Source organism: Saccopteryx bilineata, chromosome 5, assembly GCF_036850765.1.
Source record: "Saccopteryx bilineata isolate mSacBil1 chromosome 5, mSacBil1_pri_phased_curated, whole genome shotgun sequence".
In the NCBI taxonomy this organism is placed as follows: Eukaryota; Metazoa; Chordata; class Mammalia; order Chiroptera; family Emballonuridae; genus Saccopteryx; species Saccopteryx bilineata.
This window is the reverse complement of record NC_089494.1, coordinates 85,876,310-85,901,438: the sequence shown is the minus strand read 5'-3', so window position 1 is coordinate 85,901,438 and position 25,129 is coordinate 85,876,310. Positions and strand designations below refer to the sequence as shown.

General features: G+C 42.2%; 1 protein-coding gene across 4 annotated transcripts in view; it reads right to left on the bottom strand.

Annotated features, from left to right (window-relative positions):
* Positions 1-25,129, bottom strand: part of CACNB4 (calcium voltage-gated channel auxiliary subunit beta 4) — a 287,143-nt gene that overhangs the window by 36,578 nt on the left and 225,436 nt on the right. For all 4 annotated transcript variants that reach the window (XM_066279533.1, XM_066279534.1, XM_066279536.1 and 1 more), the window contains 6 exons: positions 17,318-17,448; positions 14,684-14,760; positions 13,211-13,230; positions 12,908-12,988; positions 11,515-11,573; positions 1,674-1,783 (listed from right to left, as the gene is read on the bottom strand). In XM_066279533.1, coding sequence (XP_066135630.1) covers positions 1,674-1,783; positions 11,515-11,573; positions 12,908-12,988; positions 13,211-13,230; positions 14,684-14,760; positions 17,318-17,448 — 478 coding nt within the window. The remainder of the gene's footprint in view (positions 1-1,673; positions 1,784-11,514; positions 11,574-12,907; positions 12,989-13,210; positions 13,231-14,683; positions 14,761-17,317; positions 17,449-25,129) is intronic.

The following is a 25,129-nucleotide window of genomic DNA, read 5'->3' as shown; positions in this document are numbered from 1 at the left end:
ATAAATGGCTCACACAGTGATTATTATAATAGACTGCCATTAAACCAACTCCAATGTTTGTGGCACATAAATTTACAGAGTAAAGGGGAAAGCAATGGGCTGATGTCTACCTTGTTTCTTCCTCAATATTTACACTAACTCCACCCCACCCACTCCACTGACTCTGACAACAGGTGACTAAATTTTGTCGATGACTTCAAAGATTCATCATGAAACCCTTGGCTGTTACATATGGTTAAAGCCAGGCAACCTAGCTTATGCTTTTAAGCATCCACTAGCCTCTCGTTATACATCAGAGGAAGTCAAAGGCGCTGGGAAGAGTGAGAGGAGAGTGAAAGACAGGAGAACAGAGAACAGATGCTTGTTTGAGAAATCTTCAACCTAATTTGGCATCCTTGTCACCCGTGACACTTGGTTCTAGTCAATTATGTAATCTGATTCACCATTGTCAATTCTGCCATCATTACCTCCTTAAAGTTAAAATATTGTGCCTTTAAAAGCATTTCATTCTGTATACGGAAGGCTCTAAATACAGGACTTAAAAAAAAAAATAAAAGAAACCACTGATGCGTGGGCCTTTGCCCTCATAAGCTCTGACGCCTTTTTCATTTGTTGAGTTCAGCGTTCTTTCACAAAGCAACCATCAGATAAACATTTATCGATCAATTATTGTCTGCCAACTCCATGCCAGGAATATAGAGATGATACTTGGGTAGTCTCTTTCCAACCCCCTCAATTCTTGGCACAACCTTCCATGAATTCTTGATGAGATGTTTGAGCCTGCAATCTACCTTGAATTCTTCTATTGTTTATCTTTTTAGTTTTCAATCATCTATAGAGCTCATTTCAGTAGTTTAAAAAAGGTAGTGGCATAGTAGACCCTTCTCTACCCATGAGGAAGAGGGCAGTAAAACAAGTTGCTCTTAGAATGTGAACGCAAAAGAGACTCTCAGAAAGTTATGCGTGGACTATACCACTTGGCAACCGTAGAAACCACAAACAGCCTTTTGATATGAATGCTGTGATTCACCAGCAGCATGTACGTGCTTCTGTGCCTGGTGAATCCAGCCTGTACAGCCCTGCTCATATATGGCTTGATGCAACCACTTTTTATCTTCTCCATCATGGTACATTTCAGGATGTCTTTAAATTGGTGCTCTTGGAAAGACATGTTTAAACAACCTGCATATTATTAATGGTGGTTACTATTTCCACTTAAAGATGTGACTATTCTGGGTACTACTAGTTAGCAGCAGAAGCAACACAAAGAAGGCCATGATCTAGCTTTCTTCTAAAGACCTAAGGAGGCTGAATATCTAATTTCCTTTCATGTCAGCTACGATTTAGGTATGACAGATATTATTAACCACCGTGAGAAAGCTGGGCACTGCAGAGATGAGTGGCTTCACACAGTTAGGCAATAACAGACTAGGAGAGCCCCGTGAGGATTCTTCCCACCAGGCTAATTAGCTAACTGACTAGAGCTGAGAGAGGAGGTGCTGGCTGCTGCAGGACTCGCCCCCTTCTTTTCCACAGATCACATTCTCTTCAGTTATTCAGAGTTCCCCCATTCAGACTGGGGAGCAAATGGGAAAAGCTATTCACAAACTCAACACTTGTTATCTCAGTCTGAAAGCACAGCTTGGACAAGTACCGCATTTTGAACGTCTTACCTAGGCTGGACCGAGTGTTCGAACGTTCAATTATTGCTCTCTTGCTGGGATTATTTAGGACAGACCTCTTAGCAAGAGAAATGTCAGCTGTCACTCTCGTTATTGATATCCTATGAATAGGAACACAGAAAAAAACAAGCCAGTAAAAATGTTATAGAGCTCTTCAAATGATTTATAACCACAGTACTTAATAACCACTTTATATACTACAATGCAACCACAGTATAATAAACACTGGCCACAAGTATTTTAAACAGATTTTAGCAAGTATTAAAACCCAAACAGAGCAGAATAGAGAAAAGTTTTGGCTATTTAACAACAACAACAAAAAATCATTGCAGTAAAATTGCAGCTCTTCCTCCACTATTGTCTACCTTGCTGAATTCTCTTTAATGCATACCATGCCAGTAGGGAATCAAAACATATGAATAAACTATGCTTTTTATAGAAAGCAGCATTACAATTTCTCTACAATTCAGTTGAGCCACACTTGAACAAGACCTTCAAAAACTACATATGGGCCCTGGTTGGTTGGCTCAGTGGTAGAGCATTGGCCTGGCATGTGGAAGTCCCGGGTTCAATTCCTGACCATGGCACAGAGGAGAAGCGCCCATCTGCTTCTCACACTTCCCCTCTACTTTCTCTCTATCTCTCTCTTCCCCTCCTGCAGACAAGGCTCCACTGGAGCAAAAGTTGGCTTGGGCACTGAGGATGGCTCCATGGCCTCTGCCTCAGGTGCTAGAATGGCTCCAGTTGCAACGGAGGTATGGCCCAGATGGGCAGAGCATTGCCCCTTGCTGGGCATGCCAGGTGGATCCCAGTCGGCACATGCAGGAGTCTGCCTCTCGGCCACCCTGCTTCTTACTTCAGAAAAATATAAAAACAAACAAACAAAAAAACACCTACAGATGACCTGACTGGTGGTGGTGCAGTGGCTAGAGCATCGACCTGGGATGCTAGGTCAGAGGCTCAAAACTCGAGGTTGCTGGCTTGAGTGTGGGATCGTCATCACAATCCCAAGGTCACCATTTTGAGGCCAAGGGCACCAGCCTGAGCAAGGGGTCACTGGCTTCCCTTGAGCCTGAGATCATTGCTCTGATACCCAGTCAAGGCACCTACCAGAAGCAGTCAAATTAAGTGGAGCAACCAGTTGATGCTTCTCTCTCTCCCTTTCTCTCTCTCCATCAAAAAAGTAAATAAATATTTTAAAAATTACTATAGATGCTCTGCCCTTGCATATTAGTGCTGCTGGTCCAAGAGGGAAATCCTCTTCACTTTGATCATCAAAGGCAATTAGCCATTTGGTAGCTGTGTTACACTCCTGATGCTCAACAGTTAGTTCACGATCCATGAAGCGTTTCTCCACGAGCCCAAAGGAAGGTTTTATTTCTAAGAATATGAAAAATATGATTTCTTTTCCTTAGGCACAAGATTCTTTAGCATATCTGCATATGACTTTGAATATATATGATAGGCAGTCATAAAAAGGTGGTGTGAGGATTGTACCATGATATTTTTTTAAGTTAGGACGTATCCTGCAGTCATGCAAGAGACTAAAGCAAAGACATTGCAAATGAATGGAGAGATGGCTTGACTTGCGTATGATTATCAAATGAGAATCTCTGGAAGTTACAATTTTCAAATTCTTTATTTTAAACAGGGATTGTATAACTTCAGACTGTTATCTGCCTGTAGAGTGCAAAGAATGCCTCTCTAAGCCAGGTACTGCCACCATGTACCTTTCTCCATTCTTAGCTCCACGACTGGGCAGAGTTCCAGAAATGAGACAAAAAGTGGCAGCCTTCTCCTTAATGCTCAGTTCTCGCACCCAGTCTTCATTTTCAAACTCCTTTGGGAAATGTAGCAGGGGAGAGGTGTAGTTATGAGTTATTATTGAATCTTAAGTCATTGCACACCTGTTTTGGGGCAACACTATTGGCACCCTCAGGAGACTCTTCACCTGACCTTCAGTGACCTGAAGCCTTGAGGAGAATTGAAAATATTCCATTTAACAAATGGTTATGAATCGCTTCTATAAAGTAGCATACTGTGCAAAAATTCTGGTGCCATTTTTAAGCAAAGTACCCTCGCTTGTGTCACTGTATTTATAAGCTGTAGATCAGTGTTTTTCAGTTGCTGGTCTGCGGACCAGTACACCAGAATTTCAGTTCTTGAAAGAGTTAACCAACCTGATGTTGCATGAAGATTATGGAGCCAGTGATCTGAGTTGAATTTTCTTATGCTCAGGGTGATTGCTGCCTTTGATTTCACTTGTCCTTAAGGGTAAAAGTGTTGAAAAATGGTCAAGAAGTTTTAAATATTTAGGCCCTAATAAATTACTTGAGGCATCGTCAAACTGTCTTCTGCGGAAACCGAGCGTTTTGTGAGACACCTCCTGGGCCGCCGAGAACTACGGCGAGGCTGAGTCAGTGCCCGCTTCTCCATCTGTCATTGACAGGCGAATGCCTCCGCATTTCAGTTTTCTACGTTGGGGCTCTCTATATGACTTCATTGTACAAAGCTGTTCAACTGCTAAAAGATATGAGGAAACACTGGTCAAGTAATATTTCTTCATTTTACCAGGAAGAAAAACTGAGACACAGAGAGAAAGTTCCACGTGGTTAGTTAGAGGTGAAGAAGGTACAGAACACAGGCCCCCAGCGCCAGGTCAGTACTTAGTCCCCTGACTTATAATCCTGTTGCAGTTTCAGTTTTCTTCTCCAGCAACCCTAATTCTCAGAGATGAGCCAAACCATAAGCGCAGGCGCCCAGCCAGTCTTGGCTATGTGCTGAGAGACGGTCAAGATTTCTTCAGGTTAAAGTCATGTGAGCCCACATCTGAGGCTCCATCTGGCCACTCCAATGTGAGGCAGGAACCTTGTAGGCAGTCTTTGTGGTCATAGCTTCTTTTATTTACTGAGTAGGGCTTGCGGGTTTATTTTCTTTTTGTTTCTGCTTTGTTTGTTTGTTATTTTAAGAATAAAGTTGCTGGTTAGAAACACACAGTAAACTTCCTGCGCAATTCAAATATATGACTGGAGATAATTGGGTTGGTTTAAAGACAGAATTCAATGTTCTAGAATAATTACGTTTGGAGGGCCCAAAGGGTCTATTCTGCTTAGGTCAAAATCAAATTTTCTAGTTTCATACAAGCTAAATAGTGACCCTTTGTTTTTAAAAACTTAAGGGATTATCACCAGATGCACAACTTTAGTATTGGAGGTGGTGGTTATGCACATTTTTACAAAACCTTTTTCAAACACATCCAAAGTTTTACCAAACACACACACACACAGACACACACACACACACACACACGAGAGAGAGAGAGAGAGAGAGAGAGAGAGAGAGAGATAGAGAGAGAGAGAGAAACTGTTTCATATATTCCAAAAACAGGAAAAGGTGTGGACAATCAAGGGACCTTCTTTTTGTTTTACTTGTTAATAAAATACCAGGTAATTTGTTAATACGGTACAAGTTATGTCTTAAGGAAAGTACACATGCATGAAAGAGCTCAGGAGAAGACAGACACAGCCCCAGAAACCCTGTAATAAGACAAAATAGGGGCTTCTTATTTCTAGGCAGAGATGCTTACTATTATCAAAATCAGACCTCAAATCTAAATTTCTTTTTTCTTTCTTTCTTTCTTTTTTTTTTTTTTTTTTTTTTTTTGGTAAAAGGCTTCCAGCAATGTAATTACATTCGCCATTAAATGCTACCTAGTTGATATTATATATATCCTTTCTACCTTTTTTCTTGCTGCGCTCATACCCTCTAGTGTCTGTCAGCACTTACACACATCTTGTTTGATATATGTCTCTCAAGACTTCCCTGGGAAACTTTCCTGTGACTTAGTGGCAGTAGTTCCTGATCTATAGATAAAAGACTAATGGAACCTCAGGTCCTCAGCAGACTGAGTATAGTAGCAAATGTCACTGAAAACTAGCAAAAACCATCCTCAAACTCAAGTGTCCCCAAACTACGGCCCGTGGGCCACATGCGGCCCCCTGAGGCCATTTATCCGGCCCCTCGCCACACTTCCAGAAGGGGCACCTCTTTCATTGGTGGTCAGTGAGAGGAGCACTGTATGTGGAGGCCCTCCAACGGTCTGAGGGACAGTGAACTGGCCCCCTGTGTAAAAGGTTTGGGGACCCCTGCAATCTGAACCCCAAGTGTTGCTTATTCTATTTTAGATTTCACCATCGTTGCTGCAGTCCATCATGATCTATGAGTATTAGTTTCCTGCGATTTTTTTTTTAGATTTCTGTGATTTTCTTTTTTTTTTTCTTTTTTTACAGGGACAGAGAGAGAGAGTCAGAGAGGGGTAGACAGGGACAGACAGATAGGAACGGAGAGAGATGAGAAGCATCAATCATAGTTCTTTGTTGCGACACCTTAGTTGTTCATTGAATGCTTTCTCATATGTGCCTTGACCGCGGGCCTTCAGCAGACCGAGTAACTCCTTACTCGAGCCAGCAATCTTCAGTCTAAGCTGGTGAGCTTTTTGCTCAAGACAGATGAGCCCATGCTCAAGCTAGCACCTTGGGGTCTTGAACCTGGGTCCTCCACATCCCAGTCCAACGTTCTATCTACTGCGCCACCGCCTGGTCAAGCAATTTCTGTGGTTTTCTATGGAAAGATACTACTTTCAATTATGACACATTCATTTAAAAGTAATTAGTACTCCCATGGTGACAATAAAACATCTGTAAGATCCTTCTATATGCTATCCTTGCTATAACTAACATGCAGCCCTGTTAGTATATTCCTTTTTTTAAGCCCTAGTATTCATAGAGAAAAGTATTCCAAAGAACAGACTGTGCACTGTTGAGACAACAGGGATGGAAGGCATACATAGACCTGAGTATTATTCCTCAATCTTTCTCTTGCTGGTTGCATTGCCATGAACAAGTCATGCCATATTGTCAGCGTCAGTATTGTAATCAATATAATGGTGATAGCGGCTTTGCCAAACTGTCATGGGATTGTCATTGAGAGAAAATAAGGTAACATATAAAGTGTTTTCTTAACTAATTATTCATAGTGTTCTATGTTAATAGACACATATATATTTATAATTTTGTTTTTTATTTTATTTTACAGAGACAGAGAGTGAGTCAGAGTGAGGGATAGACAGGGACAGACAGACAGGAATGGAGAGATGGGAAGCATCAATCATCAGCTTTTCGTTGCGCATTGTGACACCTTAGTTGTTCATTGATTGCCCTCTCATATGTGCCTTGACCACGGGCCTTCAGCGGACCAAGTAACCCCTTGCTTGAGCCAGTGACCTTGGGCCCAAGCTGGTGAGCTTTTGCTCAAACCAGATGAGCCCGCGCTTAAGCTGGCGACCTCGAGGTCTCGAACCTGGGTCCTCAGCATCCCAGTCCGATGCTCTATCCACTGCGCCACCGCCTGGTCAGGCGGCATATATATAATGTATACAAAATAATTACTGGCTATTTGAAGGCTTGAAAAAGACAGTTTCTTTATATCTTATCCTCAGAAGTTAGCAGTCTGCCATGAACTCTCCCGTCTCCAGAGTTGGTGATATTTATACTTTGAGGATGGGAAAAATCAGTTGGAGATGTAATCAAAATCTGCTAATTTAAATATTCATGTTTGGCATTAGGGTGTTCAATTAATTATCTAGTGTTTGTCCACCAATGAGTTTGCATTTGAGTAGAGAACGGTAGGAGGAGATGGTATGGGAATGATATGGATTATGAAACAGAAGGTAGTGTATTGTTCTTTTCCATTTGTTCACTGCAATTACAAGTTGTTTTCATTCTTCCATGGCTTGGTTGCTTTGTTATAGTATCCATTGTTCCCATTTTCTTTAATAAATAAAAATTATCTCGAGTCTCCCTAAGTTATATTCTCAGCTTCTTTTTCAAATTCTTTCTCAAATCCTTTTTCTTTTCTTTCTTTTTTTTTTCTTCTTCTTCTTTTCCAACTGAGAGGAGGGGAAATAGACAGACAGACTCCTGCATGCACCCTGACTGGGATACAGCTGGTAACCCCTGTCTGGGACCAATGCTTTGCTTATCTGGAGCCACTCACATCTGAGCTATTTTTAGCACCTGAAGCGGAGGCTCACAGGAGCCATCTTCAGCACCTAGGCCAAAGTGCTCAAATCAATCAAGCCATAGCTGCGAGAGGGAGAGAGAGAAAGGGAGAGAGAGAAGGAGCAGCAGATGGTCACCTCTCCTGTGTGCTCTGACTGGGAATCGAACCTGAGACTTCCATACTCTGAGTCAACACTCTACTGCTGAGCCAACCGGCCAGGGCCTCCTTTGTTTTCTTTAAGTGTTCCTTGACTAATAACTTCCTTTCACTTTGGTGTCTATCTGTATAAGTTATGTAATGCTCATCTAGGATTTTTGCCCATGATCATGTGAGTTACAAAGTCTCCAATAACTGCTAGAGAGCTGCTCTGATCCAGTTGTCAAAAAGCTTAAAGTAACCACTTTATTGGGATTTGAAATGATTAGCATAGGTCAATAAACTGCAATTAGTATGGCTGCTTGCTGTTAGCCTATGAGTGGTAGACTCAACCAGATGAACAAACCTCACCGCAGAGGATGACCCCAATGACTATCTGTGGTGTGAAATGAAGAGAGAAACGCCCTGTGCTACGGTGCACCCACTGTGTCCTCGCCAGCTCGGTGTCACTGCAGCAGCTTGTCAGGCTCACTTAGTCTACGGTCTGTGCACAGGAATTCTCACTACGTGTGGATATCCATGTACATAAGGATTCCTCAGGAACTATTTCTTATTGTGCTTTCCATTTTTCTTACATGTATTATATAGACCCTACCATAGCAGTTATAGCAAAAAAGCTGTATAAGTAGCTCTAAACGGACTCAAACAATTTCTTAGGTAACAAAAAAGGCAAGTATATTATTCTGTAACAGTCAAGCTATTGGACTTTAATCCAATTTGTTGAATTATTTTCTAAACAAGGTCTGAAAAACAGTATTGAAGAGGGAAGCCTCTTAGCCGGAGGATCCCTTTTTAGCTTTTTCTGAAAAATAAGACTTCCTACCGTTATGTCCAACCTACTGTATCTGTAGCCAGTGGAATAGAATATGTTTCCAGGAGAACATATTGTTTACACTGTGTCACTGAGCTAACGCCTTCTGTGTAATTGTCCTCTTGGCTGGTTTCAATTAAAGACTATTTGTTATTTTTTCTCCTCTTATTAATTGGTAAAAACATAATGTAGCAGATTGTCATAGCTCCAAATGTAAGCATAGACATGTCAGAGTCAGTGTGATGCTACAAGCAAATCTTTTCTTCCTCATCAAAGTCTCCAAATACACTCAACCAATACATTCAGTATTTGTTTTTCTGCTGCACTGGCCTTTTGTTATTTGGAAGCAAGTCCACTCACCTACTCCCACCTTTAATATCTATCTTCCTCCAACTCTGCCAGACACGAAGTCTCTCTGGGCTGTCACGTTCTCCAGCTATTACTTTTGCTGCTGTTGGATTCACCCTCATAGCTGCAGCCCCTCTGCTGTGTTATCAGACCCCATGGAACACTTGACAATTACATTTTAATTCTATTTCTACTAACACCATCTTCCATAGTGTGTGAGTGCTTGATGCAGACAACGCTCCCTGATTCTAAACCAATCTCTGCTGATACAATTAAGCGTGTTTCCTCTTCCTGGGCCTGAGGACTGAAGTAGAACCTCGGATTCTTCACTCTTTAAATCAATAATTCAGTCAGTGACTTTCTCTTTGCTAAATTATAATAATTCTTTTCTTTTTTTCTCCATAGAACCTACATTTCAAACCTTTAACATAGTTGTTTGTAAGGATGTTATGTGGGAACCAAAACAATCTAACACAGAGTTAAGCTGTGTCATGGGGTGAAATTTGTTTAGCTCAACAGTTGTTATGAGGCCACAAGAAGAGGCACTGCTCATAAATTCCTTAGGTGAAGGTGCCACATTTAAAACCACGTGACTTCAAGCATAGCTGAGGACGTGTGCATTTGTGACCGAGAGCACAGAAAACTGAGCCATGCCTGCTAGACGCCTCCAATCCATGGTCTGCATCAGGGTAAAGGTTGTGGCCCAGGTCATGAGAGGGTAGGACCAAGACTACTACTAATAAATTAAAGAGTCAGACAGAGCTCAGCCGTTCCTTTGTAGTGCTTTCTCAAGAAATGAATTCCCAGTAGCCAACAGTTTTCAAACAGAAGCAGGTTAGAGGTTGTTAAAAAGAAAAGAGATTAGAATAAAACAACTTTTACATTTTCCTCCAACTGCAATATTCTAGTATTTAGTGCTATTCACTTCTTATATTTGTAACTACTTTATTCTTTTCTTATCTTTTTTTAAGAAGAGGGGAACAGGATAAACCCCTGGTTTGCTTATAGCTATTTCCACCACTAGATGGATGTGGCAGACACTATTATTTGTTCAAAAGTATCTATATCCTCTTCCTCTTGGGCACATAGCTAGACTATATATTTCCCAGCCTCCTTTGCAATTAAATATGGCTATGTGATCAAGTTTAACCAATGAAATGAGAGATTCAATGTATGTCACTTCCAGGTCGCTATGTTCCTCTCTCCATCAGATGACTGGAGAGACCACTCTCAGGCCAACAGCCCCAAACGATGACTGGAACAGACTTTCTTCCCAATCTTCCTCTTCCTCCACTCTTCCCTGTCTTCCAGCTGAGGAACATCTGCTTAAGACTGCCAAATGAGTTTCCAATGTGTTTGAATGATTATACATTTGGGGATCTATTCATTAAGGCACCCTGGCCTACACTCACATACTTAGCAATTCACATAATTGCACTAAAGCATTCTGATTTCCTGAACTAAAATCTCAGTTTATTTTCTTTATATATAGTCCCAGAAATGAATATTTTAAACATAATATCCAGAAGATTTTTCTTTTGAGAAATATACACAATTTGTACTTAAGGCATTATCATGTTTTCTTTTTTCTTCAAATACCATATTTATTAAAATAATTGGTAAGTTGGATGAGTTTAACTCTACTTTTTAGTACACACTATTTGGGTTTTCTTCATTTCTAATACATCTTCGGGTATTTGCAGGTGGCTATTTTTACAAAGTACATTCTGCATTGTGAGAGAACTTAGTATTGAGTCAACATGAACTTTATACTATTTCTCTGCAAAACACAGAAACTCTTTCTAGACATTTTGCACAAAACTTAAATGATAAAATTATCTGATGGCTAAAGACTGAGCCATGTTGACAATGGGTCATAGTAGAATACATAAAAAATAGACCAATAAAACAGCAAGATAATTTCTAGCAAAACAAACTCCAAGCAAAACATCCAAAGTAGTACTATTCCCTACAAAATAGTTACGTTCAAAGGTTAATGATGAAAACATTTCTTACACTCTTCTTTTGAGCAAGTTGAATACTTTATATTTCTATATGATACACACACATACACATGTGTAATTCCCAAGTGATATTACCCTGCTTGGCCAGCAAGCCACCATATGTATAATTATTTTATATATTAAATTAATAATTTTCATAAAACAAGTTTGGTATGCAATCACCCAAAAAGTGAGAAAATGAAGACAAACACATACATTTAAATAAAATGAGTGGATTAGTTTCCTTCTCAAAGTCCTTGTTCCCTTGGGGATTCAATGCTATACTTCATAACTTCATATTTTCAGAGCTCTTTCATTGTATTCTTCCCTGACTACTGAGATAACTTTTTATTACAGGTCTTCTGCAATCACTGGAAACATAGATTCACAAATAAATTCATCATATACGTTTGATTAAAGGAAAATAAAAATACAAAAATATCTAATGTCTCACCTCCCATCAAACCTGTGCTTCAGGAAATCAAAGAGGGCTTTCTGCATCATGTCTGTTACCTTTGCAAGGTGAGAAAAAAAGAATGAGGCAAACACACGCAGAAAGAGAGAGAGAGAGAAAAAGAAGTTAAAAGTAAGAGAGGTGGAAGGGAAGGGCCCTGGGACTGAGTAACGACTTTATATCTCAGCCAGTCCTAGAGGTAGGTTACTGTGGAAGGGGTTTCTCATTCTCCACCACCTGCAGTTACTAAAATTTCCCCCCGGTGCCTCTCCTGTGTATTGAGGAATAAACCAGCAATTTTCACTAGAACTATGGCAAACCCTCTTCCCTTATTAGGGTTTAGAACTACCCCCAGGAGATTACCACAGGCTGGCTATTTTTGCACACAGGCGCTGCCTGTCCTTGCCACAGCTTAGTGGTGTTTGCCTCCAGTGAGGAGCAGCTAGAGCCCCTCAACCGGCCCTGGGTTCAGCAGTCCTGCTAGTCTGTGCATGTTGGTAGATACTCTCTGCCCACAGCTGGATTTCTGTAGATCACCTTCTTGCTCTTTGTTTGACATTCCTCACTGAGAGGGGGAGAGGAAAGGGACAAAAAGGGGGAGGCATAAGGAAAAAAAGAGGTGGGAAGAAGATGAGATTCTTAGATCTGCCTGAAAGAAATTCATTCCTTCATTCAACAAATGTGTACTGAGTGCCTACTAGGCACCAGACATTGTCCTAGCTCAGTGGGTGTGGTGCCGGGAGGTTGCTCACTCTTTAATTTTAATATCCCACCTGTATCCGTGCTAGAACCACGTCAGCATGGCAACATATGCAATGCATTCACCTAAGTCCTTACTCTTTCCTTCTAACATGGTACTGTTTAATTAATCTGTGAAGAAGTTCGCTAATATATATATTTTAGTGAAGTTTTTTCCTGCTATAAGTCCTTTAAAATAAATAAGAGAAATATGTGGTGAACTATGCCATCTACTTAAGTACCCAGCAGGTAAGATTTGCTGGTGCTTTGAGTTTAAGTTTGCTGTCAGTTTGCCTATATCTGCCCATATGCTGGTCATGTTCTATTATTTTTAATAGTAACGGGATAGGTAGAGACAGATAAAGTCCTTTACTTTGAATGTAATACAGAGCAAACTTTTAATGCAGCATTTCCCATTGTAAATGTTTTGAGGGAGATGTTTATATCTGAACAATGTACACTACATAATAGAGGAGAAATGTGTTGGAAGGGGGAGTGAAGGGCCACACCAGCCCCACACGCCACCACCCGCCTTCACATGCCGAGGGGTGCCTTCCAGGGTACCTGTTCGTAAGCAGGCCCTGGAGAGCCAGCTCTAAGTAGCTGCCCCCTAGCTTCGTGACAAAGAACGGTGCATAACAGGCTGTATTTGTACCTCATAACCCTTCAGTGACGGCCCCACTAACACCACTGGACGCATGGATGGCACGACATCGTAAGGAGGAATGTGCTCCGTCTGAAAGAGATGATTGACACACGTGACCCAGTGACAATAGTTCACTTCCTCAGCAGCCACAACATCCACAATTCTCAGGTCAGACAGAAAACGATTACCACAGGCCCCCACTGATGACGCTCATCCCTTATCTCACGGCCATTCAGTCACTGAAATGGAGCATGGCAGGCATAGATGGGTAGAAGTTTTAATAGTTGATTTAAAAAGGAAACACAAACTTACCACTTTTTGCTTCTGTTTTGCTAAAAGACAACAATGAAAGCCATATCAAAATATGTAATCTCTGTGAACAATAGTACATGGTTTTAAAAGATGGAAGAACGTACCCATTTGTCCCTGGAATCCTCATCATTTTCCTATCCCCTACTCTGCAGAACGCTGTTCTATTAGTTCATTCAGAATAGGCCAATTCTGAAGACACAAAAGAACAGACAACTTCCTCCCTGTCTGAACGACCTTCCACCCCAATTCCACGTTGGGAGGGGAGGAGCGGAGGCCTCACAGCGGCTCTGAGCTCTGGGCCAGCCCGGCTGTGGCTGCTCCCTGCTGAATGCAGCGCACAGTGCGGCTGAGAACAATGGTCAAGGAAAATGGAATAAAGAGAAACTTAGAATAACTTGGGTAAAAATAAGCATCACTTCAATCACTTGTTATTTTTGGATTTGCAGTCCTTTATGTATTCATCAATCTTTTGGCTCACTTTCCAGGATATTGACACATTTTTCCTACTGTGCTGCTCTTAATTTCAAATAAGTTTATAACTACTTAGTCCTGTTCTTTTTTGTTTATAATAGCAAAAAACTACAATTCTCTAAATGTCCAACAAATGAAGATGAGGCAAAATATACCCTATTCTGACTCAAGTGGCTTTGTGACCATCCCAGCAGGCCCAGTCCATGGGGGCAAGCAACCCAGAGACCTGGCTTGGTTCAGAGCCCTGAGATCAGGAAGGAGTCCCAGGAACAGGGACCCGTGTGCTTAGAACTGTTCCAGAACCGATACAGCTTCCTGCAGTTGTGATTTGTCTTTTTGAATGAGTAAAACAGGATTCCTTAATGCAGCATCAGTTTTGGTCCAAAGTGAAATTAGCTTACAGGAGTCAGGAATTGTGGTGGAAGAAAAATTTCCACTTGAATATTTTCAGTTACCAAATGTACAACTCCTGATTGGGCCACAACTCTCCGTTCATTACCATTCACTTCCGGGTTCAGTTATCTGCTGCCCAAATAGAATTGAGGGCATCTGGGCCTGTCCTCATTCTCTGCTTCCACCCTCCCCATCTCCACAGCCCGGCTCTGCCAATATATCCTAAAGTTTCCCATGGAGACTGAAACAGTATTTTCTTGAGAGTTTACAACTTTTTTTTTCTTTTTAATGGGCCCTCACCATCTTAAAGTCTGTTGGGTTTATGGATGAAATAATAAACTTGTTTCAGATCAGTTTACACAATGATGGGTAAATAAGATTTTTCAAAATTATACAAATATCTGAATTTTTAGTACTACAACTACTCTTTAAATCAAACCAAACAACGATAGCAGGCAAATGAGCAACGTAATATGAAATAGAAGAATCTTTATATCAAGCCATTTTTACATCAAGTTGTTTCTAAATTAGTAAAAAATACTTGCATGTATGTTCAAATACTAATCATGGAATGCATCCCATCACAAAGAGTTTAACCAAAACCCTTACCTGTTGATGTAGGTGTTGCTCGAAATGTCCCTGATACCATTTCTCCAAGACTTGAAGAAGAATTTCCGCTAGATTTCCTAGGATATAGAGAAGGAACTTAAAAGTCATCCCCCAAATCCTTCAACATAGAATTTGAGAGTTACAAAGCTTTCTTTGGCCCTCATCCACCTAAATAATTCAAAACACACCACATCTTGCTATATAGAAGAAATACAAGAATCTGTCCAAATGTTTTCTTTGACTTCATTTCTCAAAGAAAACAGGGGGGAACTAACTGGGACCTGAAATACTTTGCAAAAATCTCTCTCTTAAAAAAAAAAAATCTCTCTCCTAGTTATTCAATGCAGAAATTAGGCAGAAGAATCACCGGTGGGAATGTTCTTGTGAGTGGCCTGCTTTTAACTAACACCACCCACCAGGCACTGCTCAGATGTCAAACACAGCTCAAAACAGTGAGACCTGGACAAAGCATTTCTTCTCAGAAGTGATTATGTGAGGATCAGAATTAAGAACTGACAGTTTGTGACCCAGAATACAGTATCATCGGCGCTGGTCTCTTCACGTGGCTCTGGAAGCTTCCCTGGAGCCCACGGGGTCCTCAGGAGCTCATCTCCCTACTTCCGCCGTGTCCTGCCCTTTCAGTGCTTACGTATATTTCTGATTTCTCATCCTGGCTCTGCCACTCACTAGTCCAGGGGCCTTGGCACATCGTATCACATTTTTGAGCCTTAGTTTCGTCATCTGTAGAAGAAGCTACACCTCCCAGAGTCAGTATAAAGAAAACAGGACTGTATCTGAAGCTCTTGGCTTTACTTTTGTACCTTCTGCAAAGTAAGTTTTTAGTTCAAAAGTATGTAAATAGGCCCTGGCCGGTTGGCTCAGTGGTAGAGCGTCGGCCTGGCGTGCGGGGACCCGGGTTTGATTCCCGGCCAGGGCACATAGGAGAAGCGCCCATTTGCTTCTCCACCCCCACCCCTCTCCTTCCTCTCTGTCTCTCTCTTCCCCTCCCGCAGCCAAGGCTCCACTGGAGCAAAGATGGCCCGGGCGCTGGGGATGGCTCCTTAGCCTCTGCCCCAGGCGCTAGAGTGGCTCTGGTCGCGGCAGAGCAATGCCCCGGAGGGGCAGAGCATCGTCCCCTGGTGGGCAGAGCGTCGCCCCTGGTGGGCGTGCTGGGTGGATCCCGGTCGGGCGCATGCGGGAGTCTGTCTGACTGTCTCTCCCCGTTTTCAGCTTCAGAAAAATACAAAAAAAAAAAAAAAAGTATGTAAATATATAATGATATTATAATAATTATATTATTATTCCACTAGCAACTTTGGAAATGATGGTAATAATGCCTTTATTATTTCATTCAGTAAATATTTGAGTACCTACTATTCCAAAAGTTAGGAGCACAATAGTCAGGGGAGAAACACAAAATCCCTTCACATATAGAAACAAATTGTGATGGGAGATATCAGTATCAAACAGATGAATAAGTAAATATATAGTATTTCTGATAGTAATAAATACAACAGAGAAAACTAAGTCAGGATAGAGATGGGAAATGGGTACAATTTGCAATATGGTGGCAGGAAAGAGGTCACTGAAAAAGTGATATTTAATAAATCTGAAGCAGATGATATAATGATCTCGTTGAAATGTGAAGGAAAGGGTTCCAGTATGAAAAAACAGCAAGTGCAAAGGTCCTAGGGCAGAAACGTGTGTTATCGATGTGTTTAAAAAACATCAAGAGAGAGAAAAAGTCTAGAGTAAAGAGAAAGGGAGGAATTAATAACCAGGAATACTACAGGTATGATATAGACTAAACTAGATTGCTAACTAAAAGTGGGGCTGACTGTACTTCTGTAATCTCCTATTACTGTTTTAGAGGTTCCTGTATGACAAAAACAACAGAGTCCCTAAATAACAGAGGAGTTTTTGAAGTAGAAAAGGATCTGAAAGAAAAAGGAGGTTGAGAGTGAAGAGAAAGAAGTGCTTCTATATTAGGACTTACAAAAAATGATAACATAAATCAAATCAATGCTTCAGTGTAGGCTCATATGTGCAGTATGATTCTGATTTCTTTCAAGCTTTGGTGTATTCCTAGGACTTTTAAATACCTGCACCCTAAGATCTACAAAATGTGGCTACTTCATTAGTTCACTAGAGGTCAATTCATCCAAAGCTAGACAGTCTTTACCTCATTATCAAGAGATGGCAGATGCCACAAAAAGCCCTGGGTGGAGACAGTGCTACTGTGTAGCAGCAGGCCCTGCGTGGACCATGACATTCCGAGCCATTTGGAGAGAGAGTCTCTGAAAGTTAACCAGGAAGAGCCGTGATGCTGGCTCAGGTCAGGCTCCACTTCCTGTACTGAGAAAGGTGCCCCATATGACACTGATGAAGAAAAGCTTGGGTTCCAAGGAGGGTTTGCTAAGGCCGTGGAAGTTCATGTTGATTCCAGCGGTGCCAGGCACCAGGGAGAAGGAATCTCCGCAACACCTCTGTGTCAACTTCAGAAACACCTCGCACTCAGGAAAGTGACTTTTATTTTGAAAGCCTACAGTTTGAACCTAATAAGCCAACTTGAAAATATCACCCAACGTTCCTATCCGCCCCCCGCAAAAGTTTATAGAAAGAAAGGAGCCTTACCCTCCGTGAAAACGTCCTCTTTTTTGTTCTTGCTGAATCCGTATGTTTTCCAACCTGAGCGGGCTCGGGATGAAGCCAATCTCGCAGCCCTCTTTCACCAGCCTCCCTATCCACCAGTCATTGTTATATTTCTGGAAGGCAGAAATAAAGGTGCTATCAATAGTAATTTGCTTATCTTCACATTCCATTAATTAACTTTCAGGGGACCAGAAGAATGAAACACTATTCATATTACATGTTATATTATATTATTTTATACAAACACTAAGGCAAGGTTTACAAACATTTTACCTAGAAGTCCAGAAAGGAAATATTTTAGGCTGTGCTGTCCATATGCTCCCTGTTGCAACTACTCTCTCCTGGTCGTGTGAAAGCATCCATACACAGTACATAAACAAGTACTTGTGGCTGTGTTTCATAAACCTTTTCTTTCCAAAAAAGGCAAATGGGCCACAGTTTGCCAATTCCTGGACTATAGTCAGGTCCTAACCTTTGGATTCCTCTGGTCCTTATCAAAAAGCTTTAGCCAATTCTTAAAGAATACTTTATAAGAATAAATGTGTATCAGTGTAATGTAATTGAAATTCTGGAAGATAGGCAACTCCGAAATGAAATATATCACTAGTCTGTTACTTGTCAAAAGCTTTTAGGTAAAAATCCATGATACTGTCTTGTAATCTACTCTCACTGGGGAAGAATTATAACTTCTGAAGGGAAGCAGAGTTTACCACCCCAAAATATGCCACCACCAATATTAATTTTTTTCTTCTTTTTCCAAGTGAGAGGAGGGGAGATAGAGAGACAGACTCCTGCATGCTCCCTGACCGGGATCCACCCCACAACCCCCATTTGGGGCTGATGCTCTGCCATTCTGGGGCCATCCTTGCACCTGAGTTGTTTTTAGTGCCTGAGGCGGAGGCTCCACAGAGCAGAGCCATCCTCAGTGCCTGGGACACATGCACTCAAACCGATAGAGCCATGGCTGCAGGAGAGGAAGGGGTGGGGAAAAAGGATAACAGAAGAGGGAGGGGGGCGGAGAAGCAGATGGTCGCTTCTCCTGTGTGTCCTGACCAGGGATCGAACCACAGACATCTATCTACACTCCAGGCCAACGCTCTACCACTGAGCAAACTGGCCAAGGCAGTAGTAATTATTTTAAGATGATTATTTTCAAGAAATGAAAGACTCAGGAAAAACCGCAGACCTTCCTCCTAACTGACTCAGAGAATTTGGAGGACCTACTCCAGGAAAAGAGATACCATCATTGATAACTATAGTTTATTTATTTTTAGATAACATTTGCTTTTTCATCTCCTTGTGAATTGTCTTCCTTCCCTCACACACACACACTTTCTCCTTAGCTCCAGAATAACTTATAAACCTTAAATACCCAATCTGTTTTGGTTCTCATATTCTTGGGGAACCTTGTAGGTATATACATACTAAATTTGACTTTTCTCTCCTGTTAATCTTTCTCATGTTAATTTGGTTATTAGACTGGCCAGAAGAATTTAGAAGGATAGAAGGAAAATTACTTTTCTTCCCCAACACCTCCAAACATAGGTTTGCAAATTAAGGTTCACCTTACTACCTGAAGAAAAAGAAGCCTAATCTTACAAAGGCTAAACATATTATATATTTGCATGTGGATTTAAGAAAGAAAATCTCCAAATGGCCTGAAGCCCAACAGGAACACCAGGATGCCCGTTTATATAAAGTCCCATGACACAGGAACTTGAAAACCCATGCAAAAGCTTCAGTCAATATAGGGTGGACTCGGTTGAGGGAACCCATTTGATGGGTCAGCAAAACTGCATTTATAATGATAGATTTGCTAAATCCTAGGGTAGAAGACACATTTAAGCCAACTCACCTGCCTCAAGGGAAAGTTTCAGCTGGTGACTTCTAGAGAACAGATATATCAGTGCTATTATTTATACCCTCCAGAGATGATTCCTGAACATCCTTTATTGTTTTTATCTGTGTTGAGCAAGATAGCTCGCTAGCTTTAATCCAAAAGTATTATTTTTTTCCCCATAATGTAACAACTTTATGTAGTACACTTTGCTTAGCTCAGAAAAAGAAAGTGGAATTTACATGCACATGACACGGTCATGCTGCGGAGGAAGAACGGGTGGTTTCATTGCATCATCACAGCACGAAATTCTGCGCAACTTTGAGTAATTCTGAGCAACAGCCTCACACTCAAGAGCGAACGGTGAGGTGTAGGGTTTGGCCTTTATTATGCATGCAGCTCCTGCAGAAGGCACGCCGGCATGTCACGGAAGAAATGTTCGTTGAACCAATATAAAATCTTGAACAAGCTAAGCCTTAGTTTTTCCCATCTTCCCATCTTTTATTTCAGGATAACAGGCCTGAAATAACAGAACTATTGTTCTGAAATTAATAAAAGGCAAAGGGACCCTTTTAGAATCTCTGGTTGCATGGGTCTGGTATTTAAATTTTACTGCAGTGGGGACAAACAGACCCTGAGTCATAGTTTCCTAGGGCTTAAGTTCTTTCCTGAAATTAAGTTAGTCCACTGGAACACTAATTTATTAAATGGTACCCAAGTGACCTTAAAGGGCTTCCTGAAATGGTTACTGCAACTCTCTAATATGTTTTAACCTAGTTCTGGGAAACAAAGCCCAGTGAGAATCTGACTCAACATAAACGAAAGTTCTTGAGCTATTTGAGAGGAAGTCGCTATATACATTGAAGACTTTAATTTGATCATCAATTGTAGAGTTGTACGCCTGAAACCCATATAATTTTGTTAACCAGTGTCACCCTAATAAATTCAATAAAAAGGAGCAATCCTTGGGGGTGAATGGAGATGAGTATCTAACAGGTCTGCAGACTTCAGAATTAGACTGAGTTTGAGGGACACTTTCCAGCCTCACGAAGGAGACCACAACATGTACCTGGCCGAACACAAGAAAAAGGAACATCTCAGAAGGTTGGGTTAAGCGGAAATGAAAATGAAGAAAGGAAAAATAAGAAAGACAATTGTCCTATTCAACAGCCTGGGTTCTTCTTCCCGCTCAGGGCTACCTTCTCTGCTGTGAATAAACAGGCAGCTTCTGTCTTCTTCCTGCCTCAGCAGCGGCCAGGGGTCTGGTGGCGCTACGTCAGGCCCACCGTAAGCAGAGGGACTGAAGGGAGCCCCGTGTTAGAGCCACCATGACACACACCCAGGCTGGTCCTTTTCTCCCTCCTCACTTCCTCAAGCAGGCGATGGTGATGGTCCCAGGATTAACAACTACATTAGCTTCATTATAAAATCCTGATCTTAATACCAATAGTCACTTGCTCATACCTTGTTGTATGTGATAAGGAGAGCTGTAGCTTTTCTCTGCGTTTAAGCTTTTCCATGACTGAGAAAGTACTTACAACAGTGCATCACAGATGGCCTCCTAGGCAATGGGCGAGAGGGAAGGCTACAGCTTAATCACAGAACCGTGTTCATTGTGTGGCTCTTCCAAGAGGGCGTGCCCGCTCTCTGCAGGTCACCCCAGTGTGGTTCCGATCATCCTCATTTTGATTTCCCAAAAATGATGAGTGCTTCCTCTTTCTAAAATGTTTTCTTATATGCTATTTCAAGAGCTGAAACAAGAAGCTCTAACCCACATAGGACTACCAGCTCAATATCACACATCAAACTGTCATACTGAAGAGAAAGTCATTGATCACGGAGCATATAGATCAAAAAGCAACCAACACGGCAAGTTGGGACTATTGATGGGAAGGAGGAACACTGAAATACAGCATGGCAGGAATGCTGGTGTGTGTGAGTGGCATGGAATATGTGAGAACTTCTCCTAACTTTCAAAATTCTGCTTTTCCTTAAAAACGAGGAGTGTTAGCAACTAATGACTATGGTTGGACATTTTTGATGGCAATGGTGACACAAAAGCAATAATTCAGATGCCAGAGCACATGCCTCAGGTCGAGGGCCCTTGTCTTCCCGGCAAGTGTGGGCATCCACACCTCACACACCACCGAGAGAGCACACACCATCAAGCTGATGCTCCGTCAGCCTCCCGGGACCAGCGCAGCTTCGCCTGCACCCGTACTTGCCCTGCGCACTCAGTAAGAAAGTGTTCCCCTTCCTATCAAAGGTCTGTCCCTCCACTCGGGTTGGATCCCTCCCTCCCTGCCTACTCAAAAACTTTACCCCTTTCTCATCAATCTCTCTCCTTCTTGTTTGTTAATATCAGCATCTATAGGTGCACAAAAGCTCCTGTCTTGAAAAGAAATCTCTTTTGAATTCATTCTCTCCTCAATCTACTGTCTGGTCACTGTCAACTTCCTTGAAAGCATGGTCTACACTTGCTAAATATACTCCCCTCCTCTCCTTGTCCCATTCCATTTGGCCCCGTCTCCACCATGCAGACAGTCCAGACTTCCATGTGGTCTGTCCAGTTTCCACTCCTCACTCCTCATCCGAGACGGCATGTCACATTTCCCACCGCTGACTGCTGCTGCCTCGTAGATCATGCTTCTCTCTCAGTGCTCTGTCCTGGGTTGCCTCCCCTACCTCAGAGTTCTCCTGTTCAGTGTCCTGATTTGGTGAATCTTATGTATCCCACCTCTGCAAGATGGAATTTTGGGGGGGGGTTTGGTCCAGAGCTGCCTTCTCTCCTCCCTCTACCCTCTCTTTAGTAGGTGACTTCCTTTATTATCACAGCCTTAAACGACATGCATAAACACATGACCCAAATTTATACCCTTGGCCCAACCCTTTCCTCTGAGCTCCAGATTCTTATCGTCAGCTTCCTACTTGGTATCTTCTTTGAAATGTCCACTCTCAACCTGTCTCCCAATCTGTCCTCTTCCCACCCAAGTTATATCCACTCAGTTGCACAATTTTAGTTTCTACCCGTAGTCAACTACCTGTGCTCTTCACTGAATTTTTATGATATATCTCAAATCCCTCTACTTCTCTCTCTCCCTGCACCATGCTGGCTCAGTCCCATTATCTCTCACCTAGAATGATTCTAATGGTCTTCCGGATTCCATGCTTATCCCACTCCAAATCATTGTCTCTACAACAATCATAGAACCTTTAAAAAAATGAATTCATCTCACTCCTCTGCTTTTAAATCTTTAATGGCTTCTCGTTACATTTACAATAAAACCCGAAGTCTCACCATCACATTAAGGTTCTACTTGACTTGTGCCCTGCTTACTTCTACAACTCTGTCTCCTGCTACGAGGTCCCTGGCTCACTGCATCCCAGACATATATATGTCATTCTTCCAGTTAACTGATTGTGTCAGTCCATTTTCCTACCTCAGGTCCTTTGCATGTGCAGATGTGTTGTCTTAGAAGCTTCCCCCTTGCTCTTTTTAAAGCTGCCTCCTCCTCACCCTTCAGATCTCTGCTTAAAACTCACATTCTCACAAAGGCCTTCTCTGATCACCTTTATATTTAAAGGTATATAACCCCTTATCCTTATATTTAGAAATTTTCAGCATTTTGTTTATCTCCACCCTAAACTCCCACTCCAAAGCATTTACAAATTGGAATTATTTATTTGTTCATTATCTGCCTACTCGCTAGAATTTAAGCCTATGAGGGAAGGGGCTCTGTCTGCTTTGTTTATGGCTGTCAGATATCTGCCAGGGCCTGAAACACAGTAAATGTTCAAGGACTAAATCTCAAATGAGTGATTGTATGGGTGCAGGTCAAGAGGAGACAATGCAAAGTTAGTGAGACATCTCTAGATCCCCAGACGCTTAACCGACTTGGTATCAAATAGTTAAAATGTTAAAACTAGGTAGGTGTCCTGGTGTCACTAATGCCATTGCAGAATGCAGAGTTTCCAAGACAACGATATTCACCATGCAGGTGTCTCAGTGACATTGACATGTTTATGTTCCTCTATTCTCAGGTTTCACTTTATTGATCCACATTTATACTCTCTTTCTTTCCAAGCTCTCATTTCCAATGCCTGCTTTCCAGCTGTGCCAGTGGACTATCAAGTAGGCATGTCCTCCAGTGTCCGCCCAGCCCCATCAGAAAATTCTGTGAACAGGGCAGTTCAAGGAAGGCACGACTCTCCTCCTGCCTCAGCCCAGTTCTCTGCCCATTTCCCCGATGCCACCTTCGCCCCAGCCCCTCCCTCCTACAGCGATGGCTTCTCCTTCCAATATATTTCATTGGGTTCAACAGCTCAGTAGTGAAAACATACTTGAATCTTTCCCACCTTAAACACAAAGAAAAGCAAATAAAAATTTAAAAACAATGCCTTTCTTTATTTTCTGATGAGAGCCGTCTCTTTTTCAACTGTTCACATTTACGAAGAGAAAACTGAAATTTCGCTCTTCTGGCCTCCCGATTATATGGACCAATGTCTATTAAGTATCTTCATGGGAGTCTCACACCACCCCTGACAAAGTGTATCTAAAAGCACATTTTTAATTATGTCCATTTCCATAACAAGTCCTCTCCCCTCTCTGGCTTCCTTATTTTGATAGCTGACCTCACCGTCTACCCTTTCAAATAAACTGGAAAAACTGACCTCCACCCTTTGTTTCTCTCCTACTTCACTTTCCCCAGTATTCCGCCCATGTGAAATCTCCCAATCCTGTCAGTTTGGCCCTGAACCCTCTCCCCACGCTGCTGCTTCTCTTGATCCTCTGCTACAGCCATTCTTGAGTCTTGCTGTGTCTCCCTACCCTCTGCAACGTTCTCTCAGTCATCAGAGTTATGTTAAAACACAAGGCTGATCACATCGGTCCTTTATTTAAAATTCCTCTCCAGCCTACTGCCTGGTGATAAAGTCCAGGCTTCTTGCCATGGCTTAAGGAGTCCTTATTATTATTAGGAGTCTGGCCTCTCTGCCCTGGTCCAGGGCCTGGACCGCTCCCTCCAGCCATGCTGCATTGCTCCCGACTGTCCCTTCCACCTGATGCCACCTCCAGCCCAGCTGGAACTCCCTCAGGCTTCACCACTTCTGTAGAGCTTTTTGGGCCCTGATCCTCCTACTCTCCAGCCTGGTGGTCCCCATTGCTCTTTATTTGCATTCCAACACCCATTCACTTGTACTGTAGTGGAACTTATCACCCGCAGAGACTATGTACTGGTCAGTCTCTTCCACCAGACTTGGAGTTCCCTGGCAGTGGGGAAGGAAGCCTTCATCTGATCCCCCAGAGCCCTGCACAGTGCCTGACAGGAAACAGGATTTCAATATCCTGAGGTTGAAGCCCTGGCCGGTTGGCTCAGTGGTAGAGCATCGGCCAGGTGTGTGGAAGTCCTGGGTTCACAGGAGAAGAGCCCATCTGCTTCTCCACCCTTCCCCTTCTCACTTCTCTCTATAGTTCTCTTCCCCTCCCACAGCCAGGGCTGCACTGGAGCAGAGTTGGCCCAGGCAGTGAGGACGGCTCCATGGCCTCTGTCTCAGGTGCTAGAATGGCTCTAGTTGCAAAGGAGCAACACCCCACCCAGATGGGCAGAGCATCGCCACCTAGTGGGCACGCTGGGTGGATCCCGGTCAGGCACATGCGGAAGTCTGTCTCTCCATCTCCCCTCTTCTCACTTCAAAAAAAAAACCAAACAAAAATTATATAAAGTCTACCGGAAAATTCTGTCCATTTCTATCACAACAAGTTTCAACACGTAAGCACATATTTATTTGGTGCATGTGTGCCTCTCTATTTTTATCACTTAATGTATACATACTGATGTAGCAAATTAACAAAAACAAAATTGATTCACATTAGTCTTATGTGTGAAGCGATAGTGTACCCATGGCTACTAATAAAGTTCATTTACGCCACTGTAATTTTTATGAATTTCAACAAGGAA